Consider the following 13,606-nt stretch of genomic DNA (forward strand, 5'->3'; position numbering starts at 1 on the left):
ATCAAAAGATTTTGAATGATTCAAAATGGCTCCTCCTGAATATGCAAAATAAATTCAGAAAAAAATTAATAAAACCAATAAAAAATAAATACTTATAATAATAAAAAAAAACAAAAATCGGATCTTCATCAGCACTGCAATCACGCTCCATTTCTTTCTCCTTTCCACGCCATGGAAGAAGCCGACGACGATTTCGGCTTCGGCTTTGAGGCGGCTCCGTGTATTGTATCTCTCGCACCCTTCACCCCTATACCCTTGCACTCCACGCGCCGCCTCTCCAGCAACTTCACGGAGCCCAGGCGACCGGTCCCTGCGGCTAGACAGCTTGCCTGGTTGTCTCTCGAAGGACGGCTTGTCAATGCGGACGAGGCTAGTTCGGCTCGAGCCATTAAAGGAGGCTTGGACCCAGATGTAGCCGTGGCTTGGGAGCTGTTTAGTCCCATTGAACGCTTCCTCATTGTCGCCGTGATCGGAGTCGCCGTTGCTGAGTCCAAGAAAAACGGCCAAATTTGTCAACTCAAGAAATCAGTAGAGCTTCGGGTTCGTCAATAGTGATTTTTCTAAATAACTCCGCATTTTTTTTGAGTTTATTATGTAATTATTAAACTGACAGTGTGACTTTTGAGCGTGAGTGGTGTTTCTTAACTATGTTTATTGCTGATTTCATGCATTATTTATTGTATTAATTTTATCGGTTATGCTAATGAATGAGGCTAAAGATTTTGTTTTAAAAATTGAATTTTTAGCATGTTTAGTTAAATTGGGTCTGGTATAAATTACAGTATCTTGTCGGTTTTATGCATGATTTTCAATATTGGGTTTTAATATATAAGATTCTGACTGTTAATCTCATTTCTCAGAAGCTGTAATAAAAGCTTGATTTTTTAATATTCTAAGCATGATAATTACTTCTTATTTTTTAAGATTAGTTTTGCTATTTCTGTCCCCAGCCCCACCTCTTTTTTGTCTTTAGTTGTAGTTTTACCCTTTGAGCATTTATGTTAGGGCTCGAGTTTACAGATTATGGTTATGGTTGATTTCCTTCTTCTTTTTTTCTTTTGGGTAAATAGTCCTTATAGTTATTCTTAATATATTTGGATTAAATAGTTCTTATAGTTATTCTTAATAGATTTGGAGCTTCATAATTATAATCGACCGGGTGTTCTCCGGACTGATTTTACTATTAGCTTGTGCATCTGATCTACAACACAAGTTTATTTAATGAAGTTTTTGAATTTAAAATTGAAAATTCCAATAATGAAATCTTCACCGGCATATATGATTTAGATTCTTTTTTTTGTGGATATTTTATCAGGATCAAGTGTTATCAACCATGCAGCAGAAGCTTGACTGTCTGTGTGAGCGGCTAAACAGCGTAAAGGACCAGTCAGGGGCTAATGCAGACTTACCATTCCATGAAGTTTTGGGCTCTGATAAAACCAAGTTTGTTGATTGCGGCTGCTGGCTCTGTGATGAACATCATAACCTGTTTAATAAGTTGACTGTAAGAATTCATTTCATTACCAGCTAAATAAATTCTTTGCTTGTGAGTTTTGAAAGTTTCTTGTGTTTTTCTCACTCTTGAATTTGGCTTCAGGGCAACTCTGTAACTAAAGCCTCCAATGGGGAGGAGATTCTCCAATATAAAAATGTAGCAGAGCAAGAAGAGCGCCGGATGTCTGATTTATCGGACTGGGCTTCAAGTGTCACATCTGCTGCTGAATTCCAGGTAATATGAAGGTTCAGGAACAAGCTGAAATATTGATACTGTATACTTTACCGAAGACAATAAAGAACTCAATCGTTTTTGTAGTTGGTACTGGTTTGAACCATATTTTCGGTTTTTGTCATGGATTGTACAGATGAACAACTTAGCCATAGAACAAGACGTTTATAATCTCAAGAGGGACTGTGACGAGAAGGATGCCACCATTAAAGAGCTGACCACTTTACTCCACTCATCTGATATTGCTGGCACAAAGGTAATGTTCTGTTTTAATTACCTCTGCAATTTGCATTTTGCACGTGCCATTTACTAATCGATCAAAGTTGGTCCATTTATATCCCTCACAATAGAGGATAGCAGAGCTTGAAGACATCATACGAAGGAAGAACATGATGATTACAAGATTGAAGAAAGACATGGTGGTTCTAGAACAAAAGGTAAATCAGGTGGTGGAAATGTTAATTTAGATAAGTAATTGAAAATAGTATATTTTCAGCATCTTTGGCCATGCTTGCATGATGTATGATAGCATAGCTATTAAAATGATGGAACAAAAGATTATGCATTCTAATAAAGAGGGCACATGTTATAATGCCCATTTTTTTAGCAGTAATACATGTTATTGAGATCATATACAATAAAATAATGCTGCGTCTATATGATGATGATGATTCTGTTGAGAAAATAGCTGTCTCCAATAGTACTTCTTGCTTTGTTTCAAACCCAACATAATCACTAAAATGCAGGTGGTGAACCTTACAAGACTCCGCAGACCCTCCTTCTCAGAATCGCATGGTAAACAAGTGCCATACATGACAGAAAACGTCCTTTATGATATGGACGGTACCACTAGTCCTTCATCTTCTGATTCAGACAGCTGCCCTGCTGAACGATCCCAATCTACTGTTTTTGAGAGGCCCAAGATCCCTGCCCAGAGTTTTGACACTGATTCGACAACCAGCCAGAAATCAGCACCAGCAAAAGCATCATGTTCAATGGTGAGAACAAAGGACTGGCATGCAAAGTCTCAATCAGAAAGGCCTCTAACAGAAATATCAATGAATCAGAGATCTTATACAATTCCATCTTCAAGGCAAAGGCACTTGTCAGCTGGTGGAGAATCCAAAAAGAGTAGGAGGCATATTCTATCTGGAAAAAAGGATTCAACACCGCACAAGAGATGGGTTTAGTAGGTATCATGCTCTTCTTACTCTCTAATTCTCAATGATGCCTCTGCAACAATCATTCAAATTAAGTTTTCAAACTTCCAAAGAATTTGCATTTGCATTTGAAACCATAAAGCTAGAGACCCAATATCTTGTTCAAAGTCTGGACTCTTCCATTTCTTCATACTATGTTCTCATTTATTCTTGTATTTCTTCCTTGTGTAGGCTGAATACAGAATGTATGTCCATCTCCAAGTTGTAGTTGCATGTCTTCTCGTTTTCAAGACCATTATCAGGTTATATATAGAAGTTGAAGTTAGATTTTCCCCTGTTTAACATTGTTGATTACAGTAGATTTTCTTGTAAAAAGCTACTTCTTCACTATCTATTAATAATATATGTATTATGATTATTATCTTCATGAAAGAATGAATCAGCCTTTCATTTTATAAAGCTGATAAATGCTCAATTGGCACCTCGATTTGTAGTTCATAAGATTGACCATTGAGTTATTTTAATTTTTTTAATTAAATAATTATGAAATAAGATAAGAAGCGGACAAATTATATTGCATAAATACTTGGGAAAGATCTTCTTCATTACCAAAAGAAAATAGTAATAATAATAAGAAGAAGAAGAAGAAGAAGTTAGATAAGTTTTTCATTGTCTAAATATATTAATATAATCATTACAAGCTGATAAATGCTCAATTGGCACCTCGATTTGTAGTTCATAAGATTGACCATTGAATTATTTTAATTTTTTTAATTAAATAATTATGAAATAAGATAAGAAGCGGACAAATTATATTGCATAAATACTTGGGAAAGATCTTCTTCATTACCAAAAGAAAATAGTAATAATAATAATAAGAAGAAGAAGAAGAAGTTAGATACGTTTTTCATTGTCTAAATATATTAATATAATCATTACAAGTAAATTAGTTTTGAAATATGTTAAAACAAAAATGTATTGAAATTTCATTCTTATCGACATTAGTTATTCCACAAATCTGCTGAGACGCTCCTTTCAAAGGCCGAAAAGGTTTTGGCTTTGAATTATAATAAGTTTCACATCAATTGTAAAATTCTTCCATGTAGAGTTGAACTAAAATTCTATGCGTTAAAGATAATTTTGACATAATCTCCAATTTATATATTCAATAAATATAAAATAAATTGACTCTTAGCTTCTTAAGGATTGCTCTCGTATAAATACTTGGTAATTTTTTAGATTGCATTTACTACTGTGTAGATTGCGGAAAAATCTTATTTTGATTTTTGATTTTTGATTTTCTGGGGTTCGTTGGCTGTCCACAATGTAGCTGCAGCAGCTATTCAATCCATTGCATGGGTGTTCAATTTACACTATTATTATTATTATTATTCATTAGGACCGAAAAGTGACCAAAAGCTTTTGTCTAGATTTAGATGATTCCATGAAAGAAATAGAAGTAGAAAAATAAAGTGAAAAACAGTTGAGAGGGAAAAATGATATTGTGGCTGAAGATTATCCAACACAAATTTTTGTGGCTAAGTTTGTATTATCGGAGCTTGGTGCAGACCTTGAGGTTTGTGAAAACGGATAGAAAGCTGTAGAGCAAAGTATGTAAATGTAAATGTAATTCAAAGACCTTACCAATATATTCTCATGGGTTGGGAGGTAAGTAAAACACTATCACCTCAGTTTTTGAATTGAAATATTATTCCAAATTAAGAAGATGTATAAAGAAAAAATAGCAAAGAAAATCAAAAAAATGTCCTTTTCTGTATTAGACATAAAATGACTCACCAACAAAATTATTTATTAGAGCTTGTTAAATTTGTCTGTACCTAATCAATTGAATAAGCCAATCCAATCCTAACAACATCAGACAATAGCCAGTTTGAAAGGGTCAATTAATTTCTTGATTTCTACGATTTTTCAAAGTCATTGTACTTTAAGAAAAGGATATATATATATATATATATATATATATATATATTTTTTTTTTTTGGGTCTTTCTTCTTCTTCTTCCTTTTTTATTTTTTATTTTTTATTCTAGCTGTCGTATGAAAATTTTCAGAATCGCTGCTTGTTGTATACTACCTTCAGGCAAGAAAAGTTGTTTACTAATTTTGATTCGAAATAGATTAAAAGAGACCAAGAAAAGTGAAAAAAAAAAAAAAACAAAAAAAAAAAAGTGAGTGAACATTCATAATACTGCTGGCTTGAAAACATTAAACCTTTTTGTTTTCTTTTTCCTTTCTTTGCATGCAGATGAAAAAAAAAAAAAAACAAAAAAAAAAAAGAGCTTTAATCACCTGTTTCATCTTCTATTTATATCCTTGTGCAAAGGTCATGCATGCATCTTCCATATATAGCCTCCTGTTTTTCAGTGTCTCCAGACTTCAATGATCACTCAGTATATATATGCTTTTTTGGAGGTGGGGTCGGGTCCTATAATATGCTATATTCATAATTAAGCAACCCAAATATCTCCAAAATGATTTCTTCATTTTCTTCACTGTCTTCTCCTATGAATCTAGGCTATCAATCAGTAATTTTTATCATTTTTAGTCATCTGTTAGAAGCTTCCTCTATATATTAGATTAGATTAGATTAAAAATTTGTTGTTTCCAGTGTGATGTCCATCTATAAGGGCCCACATTCTTTTTTTAGATGGATGTTACTGTTTCTGTGAGAGAATCCGAAAAAATAAAAATAATAAAAATAAAAATTACATCAAAGTGGGCTTAATCCCTAATAGTACTTATGCTGATTTCAGTGAAAACAACTTTTAACAAGTTATTCACCCATTTAGCAAGTATTATAATGGAGTCAAAATTCTATAAATAGATATACTTTCCTTATGAATAAACATATTATTATATACACTTGTATAAAGTAGAAGAGGTCTTTCTTTTTTTATTTTTTTTATTTTTTTATTTTTATTGCATAGCATGGTGGCATTAACTATTAATAATCGAATACATAACAATGTTTTATAAAGGATTGATTTTATTGTTACGTGTGATGTATCACATAATTTATAATTAAAAAAGATATAAGATGATATGGTACACTTATTATATATAATACATTTTGGTAATACATATATCTGGCAAATTATATTAAACCATAACAATTAATTACACAAAAAAACTATTTAGTTGTATATTCACTGAATCTGCAATTAATGTAATCAACAAACAAAGTCAAGTTGGGGGATGCATAACGGGGGGAGTCTCTTAGATGGATCTCTGAATGGGCCAAAGACAAAAGTCTAATAGCACCAATTATTATGGTACTAAAAGTAGACTTATGCTTTATTAAAGTATATATTACAACAAGAAGGATATGGATGCGTTCAATTTTTGGTGGTACTAGGAATTCACCAAGAGAGAAAAATTTGTCAATTTGAATGGGAACATATGGTGTGCAGCCGCACAAACGTGATTAAAGACAATTAATGTTTCCATTTCAAATTATGCCTACACATAAATGCTGCCCACCAACTACGCACTTGTCTTACTTTTTATACATCAGGGACTCCAAATTAATAAGAATATTATGACAAAATAGATTTTGATGCTATCTATTATATTAATCTTAATTATCGATTCTTAAAGAAACAAATTTGTTAATTACCTTCAAAGTTTTATCTTGGTTTTAAAGTTTTTTTTTTTTTTTTTTTTTTTGCCCTTTCCACTGCTTCAAAAATCTTTTATTCCTCTCATATATATTTTTTTTCCAATTTACTACTGTTATGTTTTCGTTTCAATTATTGTATTTTTTGTGAAGTTAAAGAAAACTCGTACCACTATTTGAGAAATGATGCATAATAAATGAATGAATGATAGCTTAAAAAGATAAATATCTAACCCATTAGCATTAGACAATAATATTTTGACAATTTGGATTATAGGGAATAGTTGGTAATTCTAAATTCCAATTTGAAGAAAAGTTGTTAGTGGGAGATTATTGGAAAATTTTAAAATAATAAATACACACACATATATATATATATATATACAATGTAAATTGAAAAATGAAAAGGGTACGATGTTCCTGTTGATAACTAGTCGATCACATTCACACGCGTTAAGGTGGGTGTTATAAATTATAATCTTCATAAGAGAGGCCACCTTTCAGACTTTTCAACATATCTATCATTACTATCAGCATGATCATTAATCAATCAAAAAAATATTAAAAATAAATTATATTATAATATTTAAATTATTAAAAATTCTCATTTATGTCCGAAATTCAATCGCTCTCTTTTTCCTAAAAAGAGAAAAAAAAAAAAAAATTTGACTTTCTCTGAGTCTGCGTGTCCAACGCAAGTTCTCCCGAGGGAGATATTTCTTTGGATTTTCCTGGGGAGCCCAGAAGATGGTTTTGGTGAATAGTAAATAAATAAATAAATAAGAATAATAATGTTTTGTTTTTATTGTATTTTTCATGGTTGACGTTAAAAAACGAAACAAGAAGAATGAGAGATGTAACTTTTGAAAATTTGGCAAAAATTCATCATTTCAACTTTTCTTCCCTTCTCTTCCCTTCTCTTCTGGCTTTCCATTTCTAAACTCACAATCAAACATATATTAAGTAGAGAGAGAGAGAGAGATCGCCGCTGTAAATGCTCGCTTAATTTTCTTGCAGATAATATTTGGGGTTCTATCTAATCCATCTCTATCTGTATATATATGTATTATACGTATGCAATTAAATTAGGTGATCAAAAACGTCTTTGTTAAGAATCATGGAGCGAGTCCAACCGAGTTCAGACTCGCCCACTAGAGACCCAAAATCCCCAACAGTTCTGTCGATAGAGTGCCTGAAAGGAAGCTCCAAAGCCGATGAGTGGACCGCCGATATGCTGCAGACGGGAGACATCGTGGAGGAGCTCCGAATCGGAAGCTCCATAAGCGTCAAGTCTCCGTTCAAGAACGGCCGGAACGGCGTTCAGAAGATTCTTCACAGTTCCTTCAAGGCCAAGGACACCTCCATTCTGGTCCGAGTCCGCCGAGGTCGCGACGAGTTTGCTGAGTTGCAGGCTTGCATCGTCCCCAACGATTCCGCCGGAAAGAAGCATTACATGCTCAGGTCCATCTCCGATCCTAACTACACCGTCGGGTTCTTGGATCGGAGCGAGTCCGAGTGCTTTGAGCTCCAAGGTGAGTCTTGTTTTTAACGTTTGTTTTTGACTTTTCCGTTGACTTGATTTCTTAGGCACGTTTCTCTCTGTTCCTCCTCCTTCCCCAGCCTGTAAGTATAGACTAGTGGATTACATTACACCCCATCTTATTATTGTTAATTATATTATTGGAATCGTAGTCGTATAATTACTGGTAAATTATGATATGGTATTTATGCATATAAATAATAACCCACTTATACCGATTCAGTTTGTTTTATACCAATTCAGTTTGTTTTTCTTTCGGTCTTACGGCTTCCGAGCTCGATTCTTCGTGGAATCAGATTTAGGAATCTGCTTACTCACCGATCTGTTTATTTATTTTACCAAATAAATTATATGCCGATGGTGTCATAATTAATAACTTCATAATAAGAATAATAATTGTTATTATTATTATTATTGTTATTTTTTAGGTTTCACCATCGGTGTGTTTGGGGTATGGATAGCTGTGTTTCATTAACTTTTGCTTGTATGGATAGCTAAGCTAAGCTTAGCCACGATTGGCAAAATTCATAGCAGTCGTGGAGGCTTAAGAAACACTTTAGACTTTTGGGTAGAGAAACAAGCAGCTTGGTCCTTTAACTCTCTGTAACTTTATTTTAATTTGTTTTAGGGGGATGGTCATAATTTTAACTTTTTTTTTATTGCGACTTGAAAGTGGGTAGAGAACCTAACCATGTCTAAGTCTTTGGTTACGTTGACTTTCTAGATTAGCAGCCTTGTTTTCCCACTCTTTTCATTATCTTTACTAAATAATTATTGCTATTATTTTCATTTTAAAAGCTGTCCAATCCAAAATAAATAAATAAAATAAATTAGTAAGAAAGAAAAGAAAAGAAAACAAGAAGAAGAAGAAAGATCTGTCTTTTTTCGTTTCCTCTTATTATTTTTAGTTGATTTTTTTTTTTTTTGGGTGTTTTGACCAAAATCTAGATATGCCCATAGAGTTTAGACTAGAAATTTAAACCAAATGGGGATGGCTTGGTGAAAACATTGTTATTGTTCACCAGTTAAACAGATTACCCTTAACCTTTGGGATTAAGCTGATTATTACTGCTAAATTTGTTCATGAAAAATGCCATAAAAGCATGGTTAAATTTATAACAGTGGCATTTTATTAATCATTATATCTGGGCATTTGGCATGCTGATATCTTAGAAGCCAATATTTGGATAAAAATTGTATATCTTTTTTTTTTCTTTTGGTACAAGATTTTCTGGGGTGTGTACCATCAGAAAGCAGCGCAATTTCACGTAGCCCACAATTGCAGGATATTCCTCATTTTCATTTTGAAAGAATGGACCTAAAGTTGGCCCACTTGATTGCAACCTTTCTTTAGTTCACCTGATCTCATGCACATCCTCTGTTTCCCATCGAATTCTTCAATATCAGATCTTGCTTCTTACATTTCGCTGTAAATAGTTAGGCTTAACTTCAACACCAGGGCTTGAATTTACTTTACCATTTTGAAGAAAACAGCATCCTAATCAATCAATTTTTTTCCCCTTGAACAACAAGTGTTTATTGCCACTAACTTGTTATCTATGATTTATGGATGAATAAGGAGAATGCAAACCTGCTAAATTATCATCAATAACTTGTAAGTTTAGAGATAAAACAGCTGACTTTTATGATTAGGTGAAACTAAAATTTACATACTACATGGCATTCAATTTACCAGGTCTTTCTTCTTTTTTTTTTTTTTTTTTTTTTTTTTTTTGAGAAGTCTGAAACATGAGTTTGGTATGCAGCTTCAAGGAACTCGAGAATGGTTAGTGCACTGACCAGATCACGGCTTCAGGATGGATATGTCTCATATCCATGGGAAAGGAGGATGCAGGAGTTGCTTCCCATCCCCAGTTCTAGCTCCTTTCTTTCTATAATCCTCCTTCCAAAAGCTTCAGATCGAGCTGCTTCTCGCTACAATGACTTGGAGGATACACAGGCTAGGGCAAATGCATGGCTCAATGCATCACAGGCCTCTGGGGTCCCAATCGTATTTATGAACATACAGACTGAGTCCTTACTTACAAAGGTAAACACCCTAATGACAACAGACTCATTTGTAATGAACTTTGGGTACACGTTACTTAGCTGCTGATCTTGGTGTATATTCCAAATATGATATATAAACCTTGAATTTGCTGCGAATGGTTATAATTTGGTTGGTACAGTTTTAGAAATGGCTGCATGTAATGAATTCATGTTCTCTTATGGAAATGAAAGAACAAGTTGTAGCTTAACTTGTTGATGTTTAATAAACATAGTTTTTTGGCGGCATCATTCTTGGGTGATGTTTTGTGAAGTACATTACACATAATTTCCCATTGAAGCCTGTCAGATTGCCATAGATATATAAAATGTTTATATTCGAGTCACATATGCTCAAGCACTTTCCTATCTCCTTCACCTTCCTGTTTTCTCTCTTGTTTATAATTTTATTCAAGAAATGCTGCAGTTTAATATAAAAAGGCTTCGAATTTGAATGGTCGAATAGATTTCACTTTTTTTTTTTTTTTTTTTTTTTTTTTTTGGTTTCTTTGGTATGTATTGCAGATATCAGGAGAGACAGCTTCTTCTACTGTAAACGCAGGATCATCATCTGATTTAGCCAATCTGGCAAATGCGAGCTTATATGGTTTTGAAGATTATCATGGAGTTGATCTTGGGGTTGTCCGAGCAGTTCGACTCTGGTATGCTCCTCTTGGAGGAGAATTTCCTGTTGAAATAAAGATACACGAAGATGACACAAAGCTTGGTTTTGCCATTAGCCGTACAGACGAGGTCTCCTAACTTTCTCTTCAGGCCCTCATGAAGATATTCTCTAGTATAGGTAGATAGTAGTAAAAATATACATTCTAAAAGACATTTGCTTATGATCATTTCCTTGTAATTGACAGGGATTTGTTTACATTTCATCAGTTATTGATGGTAATGAAAATGTGCCTTCATGTCGGTCGGGGCTCAGCAATCTGTACAAAGAGGCGAGGGAGGCGTCTAGACTGCTTGTGGTCTCAAGGATAGCAAACCAGAAGATCCTCCCGTGGATGGTTTCCTCGACAGGAGCAGTTCGATGCTTTGACACCGTATCGTTAAGCCAGAAGCTGTCATTGCACCGTCATGCCAAGGTCCCTATATTCCTTCATGTGTTCCTTTGGGACCGATCCTTGACTTCGTCCAGTGGCAGCCAGACTAGATTCAGGGCTGCCACACCATCTGTCTTGCCATTTCCACCTGAAGTTCAATTGACACGCCAAGCAAATGAGAGCCAAATACAGCCTCTGTCTCCTGATGATGTTCAAGGTGAGCGTAGATCAGGAGCTGGTGAAAGGTCAGAAATGAAGCTTGAGAGAGACACTGCTGGAGAGCTTTCTTTCAGATTCCATGATTTTGCACTTTCTAGTAATTGGGTATGATTTTTTTCCCCTTTTTATTTTTATTTTTTGACAGTTGATGCTTCTTTCTTTGATTGATAGAGAAAATCTCCCCAAAAAAAAAAAAAAAAAAAAAAGAGTAGGCATGTCTTTTTAACAAAAGAAGTGCATTTTGTGTCTACAATTTGTTGAAGAAAGTTTAGAATAAACGGGTATATATATATATGTATAGAGAGAGAGCAGAGAGAGAGAGTGTGTGTTCACACAACACAACTGGATACTTGAAATATACTTGATAGTCATCCTATTCTTAACATGTAAGGACATTGTAACAGCAAATTGGCCGTCTTTTCTTCTCTGTATCCACCATCTTTTTCAACCTTTTAAATAGTTTAATTTGAGGAAGTTTATTGCTTCTCAATTAGCGGGTGAGTTCGAAAGATTTTTCCTTTTGCTATTGTGCGCAAATGTGATAAGGTTAGAGCGTTATCTTGTCATTTTGTGTGAAAACGAGACCGTAATAAATAATAATAATAATAATAAAGTCATATCGAATTGTTACCCTATCAAATTATGATTATCAACCCACAAGTTAATTTTTTATAAGTCGTTTTCATAGTTTCATTTCATTGGTGAAACCTTTCTAAGTTTTACTAATATAGAATATTCAAAATTTGATTTATAAATAAAATTAATAAATAAAGAGGGTTGGTAATGCGGACTAGCATTGTTGTTGTTGAAAATACGATTGAATTTTGAGCGGACTAATAAATGGAATAATATAATATATAATGTCTTGTCCATTCATTCACTAACATTAAAAAAAAGAAAAAAATTTATAACATATTTGTTTAATTTGTTGATAGTTGGCAGTTGAGGGATGCAAATATTGGTACGAAATAAGCTGTTATTTGCCACCAACGAGTCAACTCCATCAACTCCATCAAGTCCATCAAAATCATCCATTATGTTCTGACATAAATTTGTAAATATAGCAACTATAACTAAATAAATTCCCTTTTCTTTCCCGATCTGCAGGGGTCTGGCTGAGGCTTTGGATTGGACTGGAAATTCACAAGGCCCATAGTTAATGGGGCCCAGAAACCCAACCATGACCCAGCTTGTTCAGCCGGGAAATTAAAAAGACGCAAGACCGCCTTAACAAAACTAATACGCTTGGTTTTCTTTTAAAGAATAGTTTCAGACTGCCACGTATTCAATCCGCATGATCACAATAGAGAACCGTCGATTACGTAACTTATCAACGGTGCACAGACTTTCCTCAAAAAATTTCCCAACAAGCTAAAAATAATTCTGAAAAGTTCCCGCTCTCCAATTCTCACCCCAGTGCCGAGACCCAACTATAAGTAGCATCAAAATCTTGAATAAGTTCACTCGCATCACAATTCGCATCGATCTGAAAGCTCTCGAAAGCTTTGTATAGAATTCCATTTCTGTAATTATCGATCTCGTAGTTCAATTCCAAGAATGGCTCGGACGAAGCAGACAGCGAGGAAATCGACGGGAGGGAAAGCGCCACGTAAGCAGCTGGCGACCAAGGCCGCTAGGAAGTCTGCTCCGGCCACCGGCGGAGTGAAGAAGCCCCACCGTTTCAGACCGGGGACGGTGGCTCTCCGTGAGATCAGGAAGTACCAGAAGAGCACTGAGCTTCTCATCCGAAAGCTTCCTTTTCAGAGGCTGGTTAGAGAAATCGCTCAGGACTTCAAGACTGACCTTCGCTTCCAGAGCAGTGCCGTCGCGGCTCTCCAAGAGGCCGCCGAGGCTTACTTGGTGGGTCTGTTCGAGGACACCAATCTCTGCGCTATTCATGCCAAGAGAGTGACCATTATGCCTAAGGATATTCAGCTCGCTCGTAGGATTAGGGGAGAGAGGGCTTAGATATCCGTGTCTTTTAAATTTTTCGTAATACGAAGGGGAGAGAGGGCTCAAATCTATATATATATATATATATATATATTTTGGTTCGGAAGGTGTGGTCGAGGTCTTTGATCTTTACCTTCTGATTGATTAGGAACTTTTTATGTAATGTGGAATGTAAAATCAGCTCCAAAAATCTAATACATTAACTTTTGGTTTGTTTTGGATTCGTAAGATTATTTTGTTTAATATTTTGCCTGATTTTGCAATTTCGTGG

The 13,606-nt window shown here is 34.6% G+C and overlaps 3 protein-coding genes across 5 annotated transcripts; all 3 read left to right on the forward strand.

Annotated features, from left to right (window-relative positions):
- The first annotated feature begins 6 nt into the window (after positions 1-6).
- LOC107412625 (uncharacterized) lies at positions 7-3,307 on the forward strand. Of its 2 annotated transcripts, none has more exons than XM_016020437.4 (7): positions 7-540; positions 1,316-1,504; positions 1,598-1,729; positions 1,863-1,982; positions 2,077-2,163; positions 2,473-2,915; positions 3,118-3,307. In XM_016020437.4, coding segments are annotated over exons 1-7 (1,341 nt in total). In that variant the 5' UTR covers positions 7-171; the 3' UTR covers positions 3,119-3,307. The 2 variants fall into 2 exon arrangements, with proteins under 2 accessions (XP_015875923.3, XP_015875922.3); XM_016020436.4 differs by having other exon boundaries at positions 9-540; positions 2,473-2,919.
- Positions 3,308-7,338: 4,031 nt separating this feature from the next.
- On the forward strand, positions 7,339-12,628 carry LOC107412628 (uncharacterized). Of its 2 annotated transcripts, XM_048468100.2 has the most exons (5): positions 7,339-8,054; positions 9,829-10,112; positions 10,634-10,861; positions 10,978-11,487; positions 12,490-12,628. In XM_048468100.2, exons 1-5 carry the CDS (start codon positions 7,640-7,642, stop codon positions 12,499-12,501), a joined length of 1,449 nt encoding a protein of 482 aa, XP_048324057.1. In that variant the 5' UTR covers positions 7,339-7,639; the 3' UTR covers positions 12,502-12,628. The 2 variants fall into 2 exon arrangements, with proteins under 2 accessions (XP_048324057.1, XP_048324058.1); XM_048468101.2 differs by lacking the exon at positions 12,490-12,628 and having other exon boundaries at positions 7,340-8,054; positions 10,978-11,811.
- A 311-nt stretch (positions 12,629-12,939) lies between these two features.
- Positions 12,940-13,563, forward strand: LOC107412627 (histone H3.2). The gene has a single exon (XM_016020440.4). The coding sequence runs from the start codon at positions 12,940-12,942 to the stop codon at positions 13,348-13,350; it is 411 nt and encodes a 136-aa protein (XP_015875926.2). The 3' UTR covers positions 13,351-13,563.
- Positions 13,564-13,606: the final 43 nt, after the last annotated feature.

Source organism: Ziziphus jujuba, chromosome 10 (assembly GCF_031755915.1).
Source record: "Ziziphus jujuba cultivar Dongzao chromosome 10, ASM3175591v1".
Lineage (NCBI taxonomy): Eukaryota > Viridiplantae > Streptophyta > Magnoliopsida > Rosales > Rhamnaceae > Ziziphus > Ziziphus jujuba.